Source organism: Suncus etruscus, chromosome 3, assembly GCF_024139225.1.
Source record: "Suncus etruscus isolate mSunEtr1 chromosome 3, mSunEtr1.pri.cur, whole genome shotgun sequence".
Taxonomy (NCBI): domain Eukaryota; kingdom Metazoa; phylum Chordata; class Mammalia; order Eulipotyphla; family Soricidae; genus Suncus; species Suncus etruscus.
The window spans coordinates 88,273,808-88,294,102 of record NC_064850.1 but is presented as its reverse complement, the minus strand read 5'-3'; the positions used below and the strand labels follow the sequence as shown (position 1 = coordinate 88,294,102).

The following is a 20,295-nucleotide window of genomic DNA, read 5'->3' as shown; positions in this document are numbered from 1 at the left end:
CACTGCCACCAAAATCGGGTCCTAAAGCAGGACAGTAGTAGTATCCTCTACCAGATCTGTCCCGGGCAGGCGACTGAGGGGGGGGCGGGGAGGACATGGCAACAGGTGCTGGCTCCCTTATCATCCTTCCCTCTCCTCTTCTCCACTGTCCAAGGGCACCAGACTCTTGCCCTCCCAACACACAAAATACACTTTCCATGTAACCAGAAGGAGATAGCTGGAGGATGTGCAGCTGAGTCCCATGAAAAAGAGAAAGAAAATCTTTGACTATTAAATCTGTTTAGTAAAGACAATTTTGTTCATACAAAACAATAGTTTACAACAGTGAGAGTTCTGGGCACACCAACATGACGGAAAGATGTTGCTGCAGCACTTGGAATCCTCCTCCATGCCTAGAGAAGACTTATAGGGTGCCACACTACCACCATTCCCTCTCAAAGGAGACCCAAACTGAACTATTACTGCTACCCTGCCCCAAAGGGAACTAGGCACAAAAGCCTTCCACCCAACTATCCAGGGCAAGGTACTTCTTCCAACTCTCCTCACTGGTCCAGACACAAAGCTGTGCTCTTTGGATTGGGTGTAAAGTCAATAAAAGGCAAGAATTGGGGCATCTTTGGTACAAAGACTCCCCCACCCACTTATGCCACACAAATGAACATCAGCAGGAGGACCACAAAAGTGGACCTGTCTGTACACAGGGGTAAATGGTAACGGCCTCAAACCTGGGAGAGATATATAAAATACAAGTCTTTAATCATTTAAAAATTGGCTAGCGCACTCAAAAGAGCTGAGAAAAAGCTAAAACTGTAAGGCTACTAAAAAAGGTTGAACCAATAATTACAGAAAGGGGAAGCAGGGAGGACATCTGGTAGGTGAATCAGTGCCTCAGATGACGTAGGACCAGCACGGACTGAAAAGGGGGGGTCCTAGATTGTGGAGTCCAAGACTCCTATTTTGACATTAATTCTAAATCATCCCTCTAACTCCAGAAACATATAGAAACACAGGCCATAGAGGCCTGGCTCAAAATCTGAAAAGGTTTCCAAGATTGTTTGGCAGGCTCAGCCAAGGCACAGTAGGCCTTAGAAGAGAAACTGTTCTTAAGCCGTGCTGAGACACTCTCTGCAATCATTTTTACCTCTAAGCACTCAAATGTACAGTCCAGATGCACATGCACACACTTATTCCCTAGCCTGAACCCCTCCTCTGCACACTGAAGGTTGCAAGAGTCAAGGTGAGAGGCTTGCTGGCACTAGTCCTCCTTGCTCTGACCTCCATGAATGTCTCTGTTAATGGGGACCTGGGCTGTCGTGGAGAAATGGGAAGGGCAAACAGAACAACAAAGAGACACTCCCTACAGTTTCCACAAATACTTTACCAAACCCCTTGAGGTACCCAAAGAGAAAAGGGCCTGGAGGAGAACAGGAGGAGTGGGAAAAGAACAATAAAAGAAGTTTCATAAAAATTCTAAATCAAACTACTAATCAAATTGCAATGTGAGCACAGGTTCAAGAGCATCTTGCTCCCTTCTCTCCACGCCTTCCCCTCCCATCTGGGTGGTCATAAACAAAGACGAAATTCAGCCTTTGAGGGGTCTCAAGTTCTTTGCAGCTGAGGAAGAGAGAAGGTGGAAGTGTAGACAGTTCTGTATCTCTTCATTTAAAAAATAGATTCAGGTTGAGAGTTATTGCTTGTCCCCAATAGGGTAGGATGGGTTTGGTGGCTCAGTGAGCGAGGGTTGCTGCCTCAAGGGCACGAGCTTTCTTCCGCCTTTTCAGAAGCAGAGGGTTCGATGCATCTTCAATCTTTTTAATCTTAATCTGCTCGTAGTCAACTCGCATCGTGGCCAAGGCACTGGTCATCTCCTCCTAGAAGGGGTTTGCACAAAAAGAGACATGTCAGGAATAGAGACAGGTCGTGGCAGAATGAGCATGATGCGAGCAGAGGTCAAGAAAGAAGACAAGTTGATGAGCAGGTCTTGGAGGGAAAGCAGCTGCAGACCAACTAGGTCAGCGTGGCCTAGCCACAGAGCTGATGCTGGTCTCCCAAACCCTCCAATGTATTGAGAGACTGCACATGGCCAACCCAGGTTCAATCTCTGGCCCCACAGACCATCCATCCCCTGAGCACAAAGGCAGGAATAAACCCTAAACTCTAAACCCTGAGTGAGGTTTGGCTCCCAAATCTCTCCAACAACACAAAAGAGAAAAGAAATAACTGGAGGAGTTCAGGGACCTGGGTTCTAGCCTGCCCCAGCTAGTTACTAGCTACATGACCCTGAACAGATCACTCTCCTCTCCTGGCCTGTTTTTTATATGCAAACTGAGATTGTACCAGATGGCATTTCTGATCCTTGAAACACCCAAGGAGGTGAGGATGGTGAGGATTTAAAAAGCCCTGGTTGACTGAAGGCTATCTGAAGGTGACCTGAACATGAAAGTGGCTGTTGCAGCACCTCAGGTGGCCTGGGAGAACACAGCATCAAGTCACCAGCCAGCACCATCATGATGAAATCATGATGGGATAGTAGCCTATCCCAACCAAGTCTAGTGCAGCCTCTTAGTCAGGGGTTCCTCTCACCTTGACATCCTCCCATCGCTCCTTGTCCTCCTTCAGGACTCGGCTGGTGTGCAACGGGGTTTGAGGAACCTTCGTTGATTGCTGAGGACACAAAGGGAGGGGAGGGGTTTCAATTGAAAGCCAGTGGCAGGGCAGAGTACTGTCCCCCCAGCCTAAGGGACTGTCTTGAGGCCCCAGTCTGCAGTCTGCCAGGCTCACCATGATCCAGGGGTGATTCATAAATTCTGTGATGGTCATTCTCTGAGTGGGTTCTGTTTTCAGCAGGTTCCGGATGAGCATCTTCACTGTGTTAGTGGAATAGGAGGATAAAAACAGTTCAGGGCCACTCTCTTGTTCCTACTCCTTCCCAAAGCAGTTTCTCAGGGGGAAACCAAATTAGAGAAGATGTGGGATTGTAAAGCGATATGGACCATTTTTTCCAAGCAGTAGGACCTGACAACCATTATGCCTAAACTACATCCTCTGCCCAGCCCCTCTTGACCCTGTCTCAGGTACTTAGAAGGCAGGTATAGCCCACAGGCGTGAGCACAGCTTCAGATCTATTGTGCCACACCCACATGCACACACATACCCCATACACATATGTATATGTGGGCTTTTTACCTTCTTCTGATACCTCTGACCATTCTGGATTGGGAAACTCATATTGGCCCATTCGAATGCGACTCTTCATGCCCGGAGAGATGGCAAGGCCATGGTTGGAATAGAAAGGGGGATACCCACATAGCCTGAGAAAGAAAAAGCAGAAAGAGATGGTCAGAGCTGATATTATTCAAAAGTGCTACCCTGGGAACAGAGTAAATGACAGTCCTCTTATATAGGTCACAGAAATCTGTGATTCTGGCAAACTACAAAAAGTTAAGAACAGTGATCCAGGGCCCGGAGAGATAGCACAGCAGCGTTTGCCTTGCAAGCAGCCTATCCAGGACCAAAGGTGGTTGGTTCTAATCCCGGTGTCCCATATGGTCCCCCGTGCCTACCAGGAGCTATTTCTGAGCAGACATCCAGGAGTAACCCCTGAGCATCGCCGGGTGTGGCCCAAAAACCAAAAACCAAAAAAAAAAAAAAAAAAAAAAGAACAGTGATCCAATCTATCACGTGTCTATACCACATATTTTCTCACCTATTAGTTTAAATATACCACTGAATTTGGAGACAATGACATGCAGGGGACTCCCAGATAATAATACCTACCAGAAGGGGAAGCCTAACCTTTGCCTCTTTCTCTTAACCTGGAGACATGAAGCCTCCTGTCAGCCTGATCCAGCCAACCCAGCCCCAGTTCTCCCCAGTAACCCCCACCAGCACACTCACAGAATATACATGATGACACCCAAAGACCACATATCACAGGACTTATCATACTTCTCTGGGCCGAGCACTTCTGGAGCTGTAAACCAAAAATCAACATGGGTTAACATGGCTCGCCAAATAGTCACCCTCCAAACACTCTACCCCAGTTTCTTTGTGAATAAAGTGACTGCCCCAGTCCTTTATCCTATAGAGATGGGAGCAAAACTTGAGTGAGTGAGTGAGTGAGTGAGTGAGTGAGTGAGTGAGTGAGTGAGTGAGTGAATAAGTTGGTCCCAGGATTGAACAGAAATGAACAGAAACTGTTCCTCCTCTAAGCGGAATCATATAGTTAGACTCTGAAGAGTTGTGTAACAAGTCTTTCAGACCCACACTGTCAGTTTAAGTTGACAAACATATTTTAGGAGTTTATTTTCAACCCAATTGGCTGCAACCAAATTTAGGTCTTTTGTTCCACTGAGAAAGAGATGGCAATAATGGCTCCTCTCTGGATAAATGTATCTCAGCCTAGATTTCACTAATCTAACTTCCGTCAGGTCACATGAGAGCAAGGATCAGAAAGGATCAGAGGAAACAACTTTCCTAGTACTCATGGCCCCCAGGATCTATTAGAGGAGGGTTTGACCTAGGAAAGGTAAGTCTCCTTAGTTAGCCTCCTCTGAACTTACCTACATAGTATGGCGTATAACAAGGAGTGGTCAAAGAATTATGGCTGGTGGTTTCCTTGGCAAAGCCAAAGTCAGTGAGTTTCAAAATTGCATTGGGCCTTTTGGATGTATATAAGAGATTTTCAGGCTAGAGAGAAAGAAAAAAATGAGGACTATGAGAAGTTAAAAAGGTCCTGAGTTCTCCTTCCCTTCCTTCCACTCCACTAGAATAAAACCCAAGACCTGTGAACCAGGAAAATGTATCAGTTATAGTGTGCTTCCAGGCCATGAGACCATCTCCCAACTACCATAAGTTTACAATATGAGATGAATACATTAAGACAAAAAACAAGAACATGCACAGAAACTTAAAAACCAAAGGAGCCCTGTGCTGCCTGGAGAGACCTGCACAGCTGTGTGACCCCTAGAAGGATTTGCGACAGGGTATGAAGAGTATAGTGGGCAGAGTACTTGCTTTGCAGGTGACTGATCAGATATCAATCCTAGCATACCATATGGTTTCCCAAACCCCACCAGAAATGATTCCTAAGCACACAGCCAGGAACAACTGCTAAGCATTGCTGGGTGTAGCTCAACAGAATATAACCTACCACCATGTCCCCTCCCACCCCCCCCCAAAAAAAAAAAAACAAACAGAAAGAGGGCTTTGCTATAGGAGTTTGCCCAGGAAAGGCATGTCCTGCTGGGGAAAGAATGTCAACCTATCCCACTCTGCCCTTGGAGACAGGAAGTAAGATGAAGTCACTGTCAGCTTCCTAGGGCCAACCTACCAAGTGCTGCCCTCTGTAGCACCCGATTTGGAAAATAAATAGTTGGTACCTTGACATCCCGGTGAGCAATATTGATAGAGTGCAAGTACTGAATGGCCTCTCCAATACTTTTCATGATTTCTGATGCTTCTATAGGAAAGAGAAGGTGATATAGGGAAAAAACTGACAAGATGTATCATTAGGTTTAAAAACTTAATGCCAGATCCCGGAGTGGTGGCATAAGCGGTAAGACGTCTTCTGCCTTGCCCGCGCTAGCCTAGGATGGATTGTGGTTCAATCCTCCAGAATCCCATATGATCCCCCCCCCCCCAAAGCCAGGCCAATTTCTGAGAGCATAGCCAGAAGTAACCCCTGAGCATCACCAGGTGTGCCCCCCCCAAAAAAAAACCAAAACCTTAATGCCAAGCCTCAGTCTTCCCCCAATCCATCCCCAAAACTGAGAAACAAGTTGTTGATAAGCCCCCCAGGCATGAGCAGAAGGATGCAGCAGGCCCCTTGCCTGCCCATCTCCACAGATCTTTGTACCTCTTTCTGTGAATGCTTGGTCTCCTCGATCCTGGATCCGACTAAAGAGTTCTCCACCATCCAAACTGAAACAAAACCACAGTTAGTCTGGGAAATGCAATACCTCACCAATGCTCTCCATCATCCCCCACAAAAGTTTATCAAACATTTTATCCTTCAGAGTCCAGGACTAGGGAGTCCTTGGAGTTAGAGGATCTGTTGGGGGAGGAACGGGAAGACAGACTGGGAGCAGCAGACATAGCAGGCACGACTGCTTACCATTCCATGACAATCAGAAGGCACTTTCTGCCTGCATACAGATTCTCATAGACATCCACGATCCTCACAATGTGTGGACACTGGGAAGCCCGCCAGTGCAGCTCCACTTCACGGCGGGCCTTGGGGCAATCCTGCAGCATCTGTAAGTCAAATGAGCTTCTGAGTCACTGTAATAACTGCAAGGATCAGCTGCCTATTGATCCACATTGGCCTATTACTGGTCAATGACATCCACCATGGTTTCACTTCATTAATACCCAATACTGCTGGGCATCTTATCAGCCCCAGCCAGTCTCATTAATTAATTCCAGGCCCTTTTTACCAAGATCCAACACTGGCCAGGGAGAACTTTGTTGGAAATCTGCTACGAAGACTCTTAAAAGAAGTGCAGGCTCATACATCATCCCTCCTGCATTTGGCACCTGTCCCCATAGACATGCCTTTGAACCACTGAAAGATACACCAATATCTAAAGAAAGGCAAATAGCATAGGTGCAACTACCCAGACTCCTGTTATTGTAAATTCTACAGGGTTTACTGGCTCTATTCTCAGGGAACACTCCTGTAGGGTAATGGGGTACAGTAAGGGATTGAATCACATGTAAGGCAAGCACCCTACCAGCTTTACTATTGCTCTAGTCCCATGATTTATTTTTTGTTTCATTTTGTTTTGTTTTTTTGGGTCACACCCGGCAGCGCTCAGGGGTTACTCCTGGCTCTATGCTCAGAAATCGCGCCTGGCTGGCTAAGGGGACCATATGGAATGCCGGGATTTGAACCACTGTCCTTCTGTATGCAAGGCAAACTCCTTACCTCCATGCTATCTCTCCAGCACCAACGATTTATTTTTACAGTAAAATTTACCAACTGTTTGAATAGAATTTTTAATTTCTCAGAAATATCCTGATATATTTTACTATAAATCTGAAAGAAGTCTGTACTAAGGATTAAATTTAAAAATTCTATTAAGTGGGGCCAAAGCGGTGGCGCAGCGGTAGGTGCCTTGCACGTGGCTGACCTAGGATGGACAGCGTTTCAATCTCCCGGCATCCCATATGGTTCCCCAAGCCAGGAGTGATTTCTGAACACATAGCCAGGAGTAACCCCTGAGCATCACCGGGTATGGTCCAAAAGCAAACACACAAAAACAAAATTCTTTGAAGTGCCTGGCATGTGGTTCAATAAATGAAGCTGTCATTCACCTATCCAAACAAATACTTGCTAAGTGCACAGCAGACATGATCAGCAATTAAGAGCAACCTAATGATGAGATAAAACCAGAAGACACTCTGTGTCACCCTGACTTTGACTTTGGGTCTGTACAAAAAACAGGATCTCTAAATACTAAAACCTGACTGCGACAACCGTGACTGAGAAGAATTTTTACTGGGACCACAAAGAAAGATTTGAGGGTTAGACAACTTAGTACACCAGGAGCCTGTAGGCGGTCTTATGGTAGGATGTTTCATGGGGAAGGTATCTCTGTTTTTAGGTCAAAGGTTTTTCCTTTCTATTTCCCTATCTTTTGCTATGCCTATGCAACAACAACAACAACAACAACAACAACAACAAAACTTCCTCCACCCATTTTTTCTTTTATTTCTTATCTTTTAAATAGGGCTCCCACCTTGGACACGAATTATATTGTTTTAGCACATATTTCTGCATTTTTCTATAGCACTAAGAAGAAAAAAATAAAGGAAGGCTCTGGGCCAAGGGATAAGTGGTCTCAGATGCATCATTGGGGAAAAAATGATAGAACTATCCAAGCCAAATGACAATAGAATCAAGAGAATCAAGAGACCTAAACTTAAACAATCTAAACTTAATGGGCCTGTTATACTGTCAGGCCAGGGGGCAAAGGATGGTGGTATAGGAGGCACTCTGAGTTCATTGGTTGAAGGAGATTGACACTTGGTGGTGGGAACGGCCCTGATTCACTGTATATCTGAAATTCAACTATGAAGGAGTCTACTCTGTAGATCACAACTGTTTCAATCAAAGAAAATTAGGGGCCAGAGAGATAACATAAAGCTAAGGCATTTGCCTTGCATGTAGAAGGTTGTTGGTTCGAATCCCGGCATCCCATATGGTCCCCCGAGCCTGCCAGGAGCGATTTCTGAGCATAGATCCAAAAACCAAAAAAAAGAAAAAAAATTAAGAATAAAAATGGAGAGAGGAAATGAAGCACCTCTCTGAGGAAGACCAACCAATGACCAACAGGCACACAAAAAATGTTTATCATCACTTATCATTAAGGAAATCGAAATCAAGATGCCAATGAGTTATCATCTTACACTAGCAAGGATGGCAAATATCAAAAATACTGAGAACAATCTGTGTTGGCAGAGATGTGATGAAAGGGAATTCTCATCTACTGCTGGGAGGAATGCTGTCAGCTTCTACCCCTATGGAGTTGTATGGAGGGTTCTCAGTAAATTCAGAATCGAGCTGTTATATGACCCAAAATCCCACTTTTGGATACCTAGTCCCAGAACAGAAAAACATTCATCCAAAAGTATGTGTGCATACCATTATTCATGGCAGCAGAGAGTTGGAATAAACCTTAATATTCAACAAAAGATAAGAGGATCATGAAGATGTAATAAATATATACAATGGAATACTGCATAATTGTAAGGAATGGTACAATCAAGCAATCTGCTGTAACATGGATGGAACTAGAAGATACTATGTATAGATGCAGTAAACCACAAAAGAAGGATAAATACAAGATACTATCACTTATTTGTGGTATTTAGAATAACTGAATGAAGGAATGCGACAGTTCAAATGGGGGTTGTCTAGAACACTCTTGTCTCCAGAGTATAGAAAGGGAAAGAAAATGGAGTGGAAGAGGAGAAAGGCAGATAGAAAATGATAGGAGTCAAGAGGACTCAGATGCATCAGTTGTGTTAAGGGCAGAACTAAATATTCCAGCCACAGAGTCATCAACAATGAAATCCAGAGACCTAAACTTTAACAATCAAACTTAAAAACATGTCTGTTACAATGGCATGCTAGAGTGGGCACTGTAGAGGTCGAGGTGGTATGAAATGGGTGGAGTGAGGTTGACACTAGTAGTGGGATTGGTGCTGAAACATTTCTAAAACTCAACTATAAGTAACTATATCACAATGTTCTAAATTTGAAAAATTATATGACAAAATAAAATAAAATCTATTGAATGGAAGTTCCCTTATATATGACCTTAGCTTTTCTCTGGTATTTCTGGGATTCTATCTTTGAATCATGCCATTTTAATTACAATGTGTAATGAAAATGTTCCTTAGATATTATCCAAAACCCTTTGAACTTCCTGGATATGAGTATATGCCCCATTCCCCATTGTGGGTTAGTGCTAAGTCATGATTAGTTCAACTAAGTATTCTGCATTTTACTTCTCCTCCTCTTGGAACCCCTATGATGTAAATATTATTCCTCCTGATATTGTCCTATCAATATCTTATGTTTCCTTCATTTTTTTAACCTATTCACTCTTATAGTTTACCCATTCTTTTTGTTTGGATGTTTGTTTTTTATGAAAGACACATCCAGCAGTGTTCAGAGCTTACTCCCAGTTCTGTGCTCAGATACTATGGCTGTGCAGGGAGAACCTATTTCTGTGGTGCCTGGGATAAAACCCAGGTTGGCCACAGGCAAGGTAAGAACTTGCCCTCCACATATAACTTTGTCCCATCTATCTTATAGAGTCATTTTGACTCAATTGTTGACATCTGTCATTTTGCCATGGGGTCCTATATTGTATTTTTTTGGTTCAGCTATTATATTCTTTAACTCAATTATTTGTTTGAATTTTCCTCATACTTTCTCTGTGATCATCAGTAATAGCATCAATGCACTGAATCCTAAAATTAGCATCAATGCACTGAATTTTAAAATTAAGAAAGCCTAACCTCCTTTAGGTTCTTGCCAGGCTCTTTATCCAAATGTGCAAGTAAATCTCTATTTCTTCATTAAGCCTGGTGCTATGTCAAAGCTAGGAGCACAGTTTCAATATTCACTGGGCGTTCATGATCACAAATTCCAGGAAATAATTGTGACTCTGATTTGGAAGATTACTGGGAGTCTGTGGTCAGTGCCCTAAACAGTAACCAAGGCAGAATTGGTCTGCAGGGAGGCCCTGGGTTTACAGTTTGTAGTGCTCAGCAGTGGCTATGATGTCAGTCATACAGGTTTAGGTTGCAAATCAATTCATGAATGCACAACAGCTGTCAGGGATTTACATTTGCCAGCACAAACCAATAACTGTAGTGCCAATGTCAAGTAAACTTGGGTAGTCTCCTGTGATGCTAGGATGACAGAATTTAGCAAAGCCCACATGTGGCACCACATTTAAACTGCAACCAAATATTTGGATTTGGGGTTGCCTAGAGACACTTGTACACCAAATCTGTGTAGACCTGGCAGCCACTGGTAGTTTGAGTTCACAGTATCTGGGAAACCTGTGAATCATTTTATTTTGTGTTGTTGTTGTGTGTGTGCGCGCACACATGTGCACAATTGTTCTTTTATTTTGTGTTTATTTTGTATTGTGTGTTTATTTCGTATTTTGTGTTTATTTCGTATTGTTCTGCCAGGAACTGTCCAGAGCTAGTGCTCTATCACTGAGCAATGTCCCTGATTCTATGAATCAAGCAAGTATGAACTCTGGGGCAACAGAGTTCAAAATTTCCAGTAGCAGATAGATTTACACAAAAATTTTGAGCAGGCTTGGGTGATAACCTGAAATGTAAAGCCATAAATGCCCCATAGTCACTTTGTGCCAGATTCAGCAAGACTAGAGGATACCTGAATGAGATACAAGACCATGAAGTCCTAGTAGCAGTAGCATTTGCACACCAAGCTGCAGAGGACCATGTAACAGACACCAGAAGTTTAGATTTATAAGTGTTTGAGAACACCTGTATGTGCCAAATTTGCAAATATATTAGTGGTAACCACAGTGTCAAGCACACCAGTGCCTGACAGTCCCCAACTAGCCTGCTGTAACTACAAAGATCTCAGCATGGCTGAAGAAATTATGTGGAGGGCATGTTTAAGGGTGGCTAGTGTCTCAGTTACACAGCAAGCAACTTAAGACTCTAATGCTAACTCTTTCTGGGACATCTCCAGGTACTATATGCTAGTTTGCTAGAATCAAAAATAAACTGTGAGCGGGGCTAAGAGCATAATACAGCTAGTAGAGTGCTTGCTGTGCATAACCCCTGAGAGCTGCCAGGTGTGACCCAAAAACAAAACAAAACAAAAAATGGGGAGAAGAAATGAAGAGAAACTTCCTTTGCAAAGGCCAACAGATAGCCAACACATGAAAAAATGCTCATAAACACTTGTCATTAAGTGACAGTGATGATCAAGATGGCAATGAATTATCACCTCACAAACTGGGGATAGCACATCTCAAAAATACTGAGAACAATCTGTGATGGCGGAAATGTGGTGAAAAAGGAACTTCACTGTTGGTTGGAATGTTGTCTGATAGAACTCCTATGGAAAACAGGATGAATGGGCCAGAGATATAGTATAGAGGTTAAAGGTGTTTGCCTTGCACACAGCTCACCTGGATTCTATCCCCATATGGTTCCCTGAGTACCACCAGGAGTGACTCCACTGTGCAAGAGGAACAATAGGTGAGCAACAATAGGTGTGAGACCCACCCAAAAAAAAAAAAAAAAAAAGACAACAGAAAACTAAATGGAAAGCTCTCAGTAAAATTAGAATTGAGCTGCCTTAAGACCCAGCAATTCCACTTTTGGGTTATACCCCCAGGAGAGAAAAACATTCAGTCTAAATAATGTATGTTCACCTTTATTCACTGTAGCACTTAGCACCATATCTAAGATTTGGAATCAACTGACAGATAAGTGGTATCTGAAGATGTGATATATAGATATATACACATAATGGAATACTGCACAGCTTAAAGAATTATGAAATCATGCAATTCACTACAACATGGATGAAAAGGTATGTTAAATGAAGTAAGCCATAAGAAATATAACAGGGGGCCCGGAGAGATAGCACAGTGGTGTTTGCCTTGCAAGCAGCCGATCCAGGACCAAAGGTGGTTGGTTCGAATCCCGGTGTCCCATATGGTCCCCCGTGCCTGCCAGGAGCTATTTCTGAGCAGACAGCCAGGAGTAACCCCTGAGCACCGTCGGGTGTGGCCCAAAAACCAAAAAAAAAAAGAAGTATAACAGGATGATGTCACTTATATGTGGTATTCAGAATAACTGGATGAGCAAATAGAAGAGGAGGGTGTCAAGATCCCTCCTAGCACCAGGAAATAGAGGGGGAAAGAAAAAAAATCTAGTGGAATGGGGAAGAAGAGACAGATAAGTAACAGGCAATAGGGGTCAGAGGGATTTGTTAGAGGGATTCAGGTGTATCAGCAGAATTAAACAATGATAGGGCCTGGGGCTGGAGAGATAGCATGGAGGTAAGGCATTTGCCTTGCATGCAGAAGGTCGGTGGTTTGAATCCGGCATCCCATATGGTCCCCCGAACATGCCAAGAGCGATTTCTGAGCATAGAAACAGGAGTAACCCCTAAGCGATGCCAGCTGTGACTCAAAAAAAAAAAAAAAAACAGGAAGAATGATAGGGCCAAATATCCAAACAACTGAGTCAACAACACTCTGAAATATTGAAACCCAAATTTACCAACCAAATTTTAAAGGTGCCTGTCAAGATAGTAGACAGTATGGACTAAAGGACACCTTGGTGGAGAAAGATTGATAGTGGTTGTAGGATCGACCAATGCTGGAAAGCTATGTCTAAAACCCAACTACCCAACTATGAATACTTTGTAAATCACCATGCTTTAATAAACTTAAGTTTAAAAAATTGCTGACAAATAAAATCCTCACATGGATGGAAAACATCAACCTACAAATTCATCAAGTTCCAAGTTAGACAAACATGAAGAAAACATAAATATATTAAACTGTTACCAAAAAATAACATAAAATCTTGGCCATTATCTCTAGCTTGTAATGCTTAGATTGACTTTGGCTTCTTTATATATTTTTTTCTTTCCAGTTTTATAATCAGAAAACTTATCATGGCACATGACAGATCTTGATGAACTTTTCCTATTCATTGCCACACTGTCTAAATGCAATCAAGACAAACTGCTATCCTAAACTCCATTTTAATCAGAAAGCAAGTTTAGTCAACTGGAGTGCATGTGCATGTGTGTAAGAGCCTTAATTAGCTAAAAAATTAACAACACAAAGACCACATTTGAAGGAAGTGCCTTTATAGTTTTAGTTTTGAAGTGGAAATGAAAGACAAAATAAAACCAGTATTTCAAGAAAACTAATATTCAGATGTTGAGAGAAAGGCCCCATGAGTAAAGATCCTCAAAAGGAATACATATATTACTAGTAAGTCAGCTTATAGTTTTCTTTTTCCATGAGTTTACTACTCTGTACCTGAATCTCCATCCTTTAGGCTAATCCAGAGCTTAGTTGGAGTATAGCGGGAACTGAGTAAATGTATGCTGCCAAATGTATTCCTGCCTCCTCTTTTCAAAGCCCTGAAATTATTGGCCTTGGCTCTGGGATCACACCTGCAGAGTCCTTCTGCCTATGAGAGTACCATTTCTTTCATTCCTAGGATATTCATTTAAATATCCTTAAATGATTGATTGTACATTGTTGGTTCTTGGTTTAAGGTTTCCTTTAGCTTTCTCTAGTGTGAAGAGCCTTCTCCTTGCTGAAAAGATGATATATATACACATATATGTATACATATATGTGTGTATATATACATATATACACTAAATATAAATACCGTATTTGTTCGAGTAAATGCACAAAATTTTCTACCAAAAAAAGAAATCAAAGTTTGGGTACACATTATAAACGAGGGCTGGGGTGGGGTGCCAGTGGCGGCCAGTCCAATGAGGGCACAGGCAAATTGTGAGTTTGCACTGTGCCTTTTCTGGGCTGCAGTCACGCACTGTATGCGAGGGTGAAGAAAAAAAAAAAAAAAAAAACCTCAAGAAACTTGGCCTATCTCTCGTGACATCCTGGGTTAAAACATCATGGGAAGACATACCAAAAGAAATGATCATCGGGGCCAGTGAGGTGGCGCTAGCCAAGGATCAGGACCATGGTTCTATCCCCCGGTGTCCCATATGGTCCCCCCAAGCCAGGGGCAATTTCTGAGCACATAGCCAGGAGTAACCCCTAAGCATCAAATGGCTGTGGCCCGAAAAACAGAAAGAAAGAAAGAAAGAAAGAAAGAAAGAAAGAAAGAAAGAAAGAAAGAAAGAAAGAAAGAAAGAAAGAAAGAAAGAAAGAAAGAAAGAAAGAAAGAAAGAAAGAAAGAAAGAAAGAAAGAAAGAAAGAAAGAAAGAAAGAAAGAGAAAGAGAGAAAAAGAGAGAGAGAAAGAAAAGGAAGGAAGAAAGGAAGGGAGGGAGGGAGGGAGGAGGGAGGGAGGGAGGGAGGGAGGGAGGGAGGGAGGGAGGGAGAAGGAAGGAAGGAAGGAAGGAGGGAGGGAGGGAGGGAGGGAGGGAGGGAGGGAGGGGAGGGAGGGAAGGAAGGAAGGAAGGAAGGAAGGAAGGAAGGAAGGAAGGAAGGAAGGAAGGAAGGAAGGAAGGAAGGAAGGAAGGAAGGAAGGAAGGAAGGAAGGAAGGAAGGAAGGAAGGAAGGAAGGAAGGAAGGAAGGAAGAAAGAAAGAAAGAAAGAAAGAAAGAAAGAAAGAAAGAAAGAAAGAAAGAAAGAAAGAAAGAAAGAAAGAAAGAAAGAAAGAAAGAAAGAAAGAAAGAAAGAAAGAAAGAAAGAAAGGATCATCAAGAGTTTTTTGAAGACAGGCATCAGCAATAAAATGGATGGCACAGAAGATGACCTGCTATGGAATTCAGACTCAGAAGAAAGCAAAGAAACTGGAGAAACAGATGTTCTTGCCTACTACAACACTAATGAAAAATTAACTCGAGAAGAATAGGAACAATTCTTTAGTGTATCTTATGATGAATCTGACTTTGAAGCATTTTAAATAAGTATTGTTACCGGTAATTTTATTTCTGTATTGTGTATTGTGTTTATACCAGTTTACATTGTCAATAAGTGATTTTTATCATGGCCGCACATGTTCAACAATGTTTCACACAATGCTTCGTGTGAAACAAAATTTTATACCAATTTTTAATCAAAAATTAGGGGTGTGCGTTATACTCAAATATGGTATTTATTATCCCACCCCTTATTTTGTGCATTACAGACTCGAGCTTCGAGATGTTAATTTACGTTCACATCTGGCAAAGCTCCAGTATAGAACATGAACTGAAGCATCACAACCCAGTCTGGATTCCCTGCTAAATAAAACATGCAGAATAGCCTTATTCCCATTTTTGCATGCAGAAGGACAGTGATTCGAATCCCGGCATTCCATATGGTCCCCTGAGCCTACCAGAAGCGATTTCTGAGCATAAAGCCAGGAGTGGGTGTGAATCAAAAACAAAAACAAAAAAAAAAAGTTAACTCTGTGCCTATATTGACTATATATAAAGTAATTCTCTTGAATAGGAATCAAATATACACAAAGAAATTATTTTTTCTGTTTGGCTGAACACAAAGCTAATATTCTGGCAGGAATCATAGAAAGACAAACACATAGTTCTACGTTGAGCTCTCAGTTGCTCTCTGTCTTTAGTTTTTAGAGCAATCAGGCTTGAAAAGCTCTCTCACACAGATATGTAGTGGGAAATGGGAGCAATGTCAAAATAGCTTCGTTTGCCAGAACGGGGAACTCCTTGGCAGTATCCAAAAAAAAAAAAAAAAAAAAAAAAGTCCAAATCAGCAAATCTTAGCTTGAAACCACGATTTTGTCTCAGTTCAGTTAGTTCCTCCTGCTCCTATAAAGTCGTGTCCTTTCCACCAATTGATGCTAAGCTATAATGGTCCCTAATCCAGTTAAGGCATTCAGTGCAGAATGAAGAGAAATAAAATGACAACTTCTCCTCAAGAGTTTTTAAATGTTTAACTATTATCTCACACAATGCAGCGGTGTGAACACCTTGTCATTGCTTGGTGAGTGTGAATATTTCAAGATGGCCACTTTCCACATGTTGATGCCAGAGTTGCACATTTAAATGGAATCCATTTATTTTATCTGTACTTGTAAGCAGGTTTTCATTTCTGCCTTGCATTCATGTGTTCAGTTCATTCAGATGATGAAAAATTTCTGCCAGGTATGCCAACCTTGCACACCACTCATCACTTGCAAGAAGCTTTGTATAATCTGACCTCTCATTTGTCAGAAACTCTTAAGTTCCTCCCGCAGCTCATACACATGAAACAAGACCTTGCCACGTGACAACCACCGGACCTCCGTATGAAACAACAAGGTTTTATGCTTCACTCCCATTTCCTCACACATAGCTGCAAACATGCAACTTTTCACGGGTCGTGACTTTACAAAGTTTACCATGCACACAACATCATCCAACACAGAAACTAAATCTGCTGGTAAAGTCTTGGCTATGAGGGCCTCACAGTGTAAAAAACAATGCACAGCATTCACATCTGGATTTCTTTCCTTCATTCTGCTTACAAAGCCTTTGGTGCGCCCAATCATGGCGCTCCATCAGTGCAGACACTTGTGCAGTTTGCCCAATTAAGTCTTCCTTGATCAAAGTATTCTGATGTGACCCGAAAATTTTCTTCTGTTGTTCTTTCTGGCAATCCCTTGCAAAAAAAGAAATTTTCTCTAATTGCATCACCATCCACAAAACCACATTGGCCAAGAGTTGAGCATGTCCACTGATATCAGTAGACTCGTCAAGTTGCAATGCAAATTTCTCACTGATACGGATCTTTTCCAAAACCACACTTTAGATGTCTGCAGACATGTCATTAATATGTCTGGAAATTGTGTTGTTTGAAAGAGGGTCTTTGGCTATTTCCTTAGCTGCTTCAGGTCCGAGCATCTCCTCTATAATAGCCTTGCAGGCAGAAGTGTTAATGTCTCTGCCCCAGTGTGTGAGTTTTTTGACTTGGCTATAAACTCGGCAACGTGATAGCTAGCTTTAAGAGGTCTTTCATTTACCTTTGTGGTTTTTCTCATGAAAGTTGCCCGTTTCTCCATTTTTTCATACAAGCAAACAAAAAAAGTCCACAATCTTGTTTTGAAGTGAAGAGTGTTTCGTTTGGAGATGGCGTTTAAGTTTACCTGTGACCACAGCACTGTTAGATAGCTTTTCACCATACACCACCACAGTGGAGTTGGTTTCTTTGCATCTCTGGTGAAAGTAAATCCAAATGAAATATAGCTTTCACTATATTGCCTTGTGCTGGAGTATTTGCTTGAGCTAACCATCTTTGTTTTCTTTTGATCCCCACCCATACTTGGGCTCTCATCTGGCTCCGAATTTTGTTCAGAGTTCAGTTCTTTCCTTTACAAAAACGTGTTCATCACTGCAGTATCTGCTCCTGACTCACTGTCACTCAGTAGTTACTGTGCTTGTCTCTTCCAGATAGGTGCTGTCCGTCACACTCAGCACTCTTCTGAGCATGTCTCCCTCCAGATCCATCAGTCAGCGCTCTTCTGCTCATGTCTCCTCTAGATCCTCCAGATCCATCACTCAGCACTCTTCTGTGCTGCACCTGAGATAATCCTCCAGAGTCCAGATCCATCAGTGCTCTTCTGTGCATAGGTGATCTACTGTGATGTCTCCTCCTGTCAGTGTTAACAGTGACACGGAGCCATTTATAGTCAGTCACATGTGCTTCGGCTCACAAATAGACCAATCATTAGAATCATTAGACAATAATTAGAATCTAATGATTAGTCTACTTCTGAGCCAAAGCCGTATGTTATGGATAAAATTGGAATTTTTCCATGGCACACCAGACAATATCTCACGGCACACTAGTGTGCTGCTGCACAGTGGTTGAAAGATGCTGCTCTAGGAATTACACTCCTTTACATAACTTCAGTGTTTGCACAAATACTTGTTGGAGGCTGCACTTTTGATATCAAGATGCACTTACATATTCTGGCAGTAGTACTCATAGAGGTCACACCCTTTAATTCTGGTGCTTGAACACACCTGATTATGATGCAACTGGCAATCTCTCACAGAAATGGTAATCTCAGACACAGAGCTGTCAAAATTACAACTGACATTTGTGGCACACAACGGGCTGACCTCGCATTTGCAAAGGGTGCTATGGAAATCATATACAGTGCTGAGTTATAATGCTAAATTGGCTAAATACAAGGCACACTACTGTACTATCTCTTCAGGCCTAGGCCAGTGGTCAGCAACTTTTTTTTTTCAACTGAACCAAATCTCGCCAAAACCACAATTAAAATTTATTTTGAGAGCCACACAGGGCGTGCACTGACAGAGGCTAGGAGCAGAGTCCTGACTCCCAAAGCGGCCGCCCGGCACACAAAAGAGCCAAATTAAAAGTGTAAAGAGCCACATGTGGCTCGCAAACCGCAGGTTGCCGACCACTTTTTTAGGGGCCAGAGAGATATCATGGAAGTAGGTCGTTTGCCTTACATCCAGAAGGATGGTGGTTCAAATCCCGGCATCCCATATGGTCCCCTGTGCCTGCCAGGGGCAATTTCTGAGCCCAGAGCCAGGAGTAACCCCTGAGCGCTGCTGGGTGTGACCCCCCCAAAAAAAAATTTTTTTTAATTACAGTAAGTTGAACAGAAGAACTTGTATATTGGCTAAGGGGCTTGCCTTGCAAATAATCAACCCCAGTTCAATACCTGGCACTTAGTACCATCACAACTGGTCCCTGACAAAAAGACATAAGTGATTTCTGTCAGGTATGACTAAACTCACCCTATACATAAATACAAATCAAAGGGGGGGAAGGAGCAAGGATTACAATGAATTTAATATGAGCCAGACTAATTCCCCCCAAAATATCCTGTGACCAGAGAGATCAAAGGCCTAAATGTGTATACAAGACTGAGAGCTAACTCCAATAATACACCAGCTCCTCAGATATGATCGTATGCCCCTGAGCACTGCCATGGTGACCAGGTAGCTTCTAAGCACAATGGGAATTGGGGGGAGAGGGTGTGTTCCTGGTGACCCACTGCTTGAAAGGACTCAAACAGCATCCTAATATTGGGTTGTTCAGGTCAGCTGGCCCAGAAATGGGTCTCTGTGTTCCTGAGCCTGGTTTGGGAAACCCCAAAATAGCACATGCTAATATTCTTTAATATATAATGAAAATTTGTCCAATTCTTATAACATTAAGTGAAAGGAAGAACCTGAATGAAACTAAATCTAACCATGGACACTGACTTTCTCAAACCTCCAGGAAACTTCAGGGTAATATTACAGGGAAAATAAAAGCATTTACATGTATATTACCAGCCCACATACATGATACCAACATATATATGTTAGTATATATGCAGATGTATCCTGCTATCTTGTATCTGTATCTCCTATCTTGAGATGTGATCTTTCATACTTTAACACTGGAATGCGTACTGGGGCTCTCTTTGCCTTTGGAGAAGCAAAGATTTAATATGACATTTAACATTCTCTCTTGAACATGTTAGTGTCTGTCTGTCTCCCCTCTCTCATTCCCCTTCCTCAGAAGTATAAATAAAAATCTAGTCTTACTTAAAAAAAAAAAAGACATTAACCTTAAAAGACTGAGGCTTAATTCATTCAAAAGGACATATGGCACACCATTATTCATTGTTGCACTTGCTATAATAACTGAGACATAAAATCAACCTACGTGTCCAATGACAAATGACTTGATTATGAAAATGTGATACATATACACTACAAAATACTACACAACTGCAAGAAAAAATGAAATACAATTTATTGCAATCTGCCTAGAACTAGAAGTAACATGTTGAGTGAAGTAAGCTAGAAGACAAACAGGGATGATATCGCTTATCTATGGCATATAGAATAACTGGATTAGAAATATAATATAGTGGGCCCAGAGAGATAGCACAGCGGCGTTTGCCTTACAAGCAGCCGATCAGGACCAAAGGTGGTTGGTTCGAATCCCGGTGTCCCATATGGTCCCCCGTGCCTGCCAGGAGCTATTTCTGAGCAGACAGCCAGGAATAACCCCTGAGCACCGCCAGGTGTGGCCCAAAAACCAAAAAAAAAAAGAAATATAATATAGTAAAGGAGATATGCCTAGATCACC

The 20,295-nt window shown here is 42.3% G+C and overlaps 1 protein-coding gene across 1 annotated transcript in view; it reads right to left on the bottom strand.

Moving 5' to 3' along the window:
* Window positions 1-262: 262 nt before the first annotated feature.
* Window positions 263-20,295, bottom strand: part of MAPKAPK2 (MAPK activated protein kinase 2) — a 60,286-nt gene continuing 40,253 nt past the window's right edge. Inside the window, exons 2-10 of the mRNA XM_049770970.1 lie at window positions 6,116-6,255; window positions 5,858-5,922; window positions 5,382-5,461; window positions 4,563-4,689; window positions 3,898-3,973; window positions 3,187-3,311; window positions 2,782-2,867; window positions 2,584-2,664; window positions 263-1,871 (exon numbers count right to left, since the gene is read on the bottom strand). Of these exons, the coding sequence (XP_049626927.1) occupies window positions 1,728-1,871; window positions 2,584-2,664; window positions 2,782-2,867; window positions 3,187-3,311; window positions 3,898-3,973; window positions 4,563-4,689; window positions 5,382-5,461; window positions 5,858-5,922; window positions 6,116-6,255 (924 nt within the window). The 3' untranslated portion in view covers window positions 263-1,727. The remainder of the gene's footprint in view (window positions 1,872-2,583; window positions 2,665-2,781; window positions 2,868-3,186; window positions 3,312-3,897; window positions 3,974-4,562; window positions 4,690-5,381; window positions 5,462-5,857; window positions 5,923-6,115; window positions 6,256-20,295) is intronic.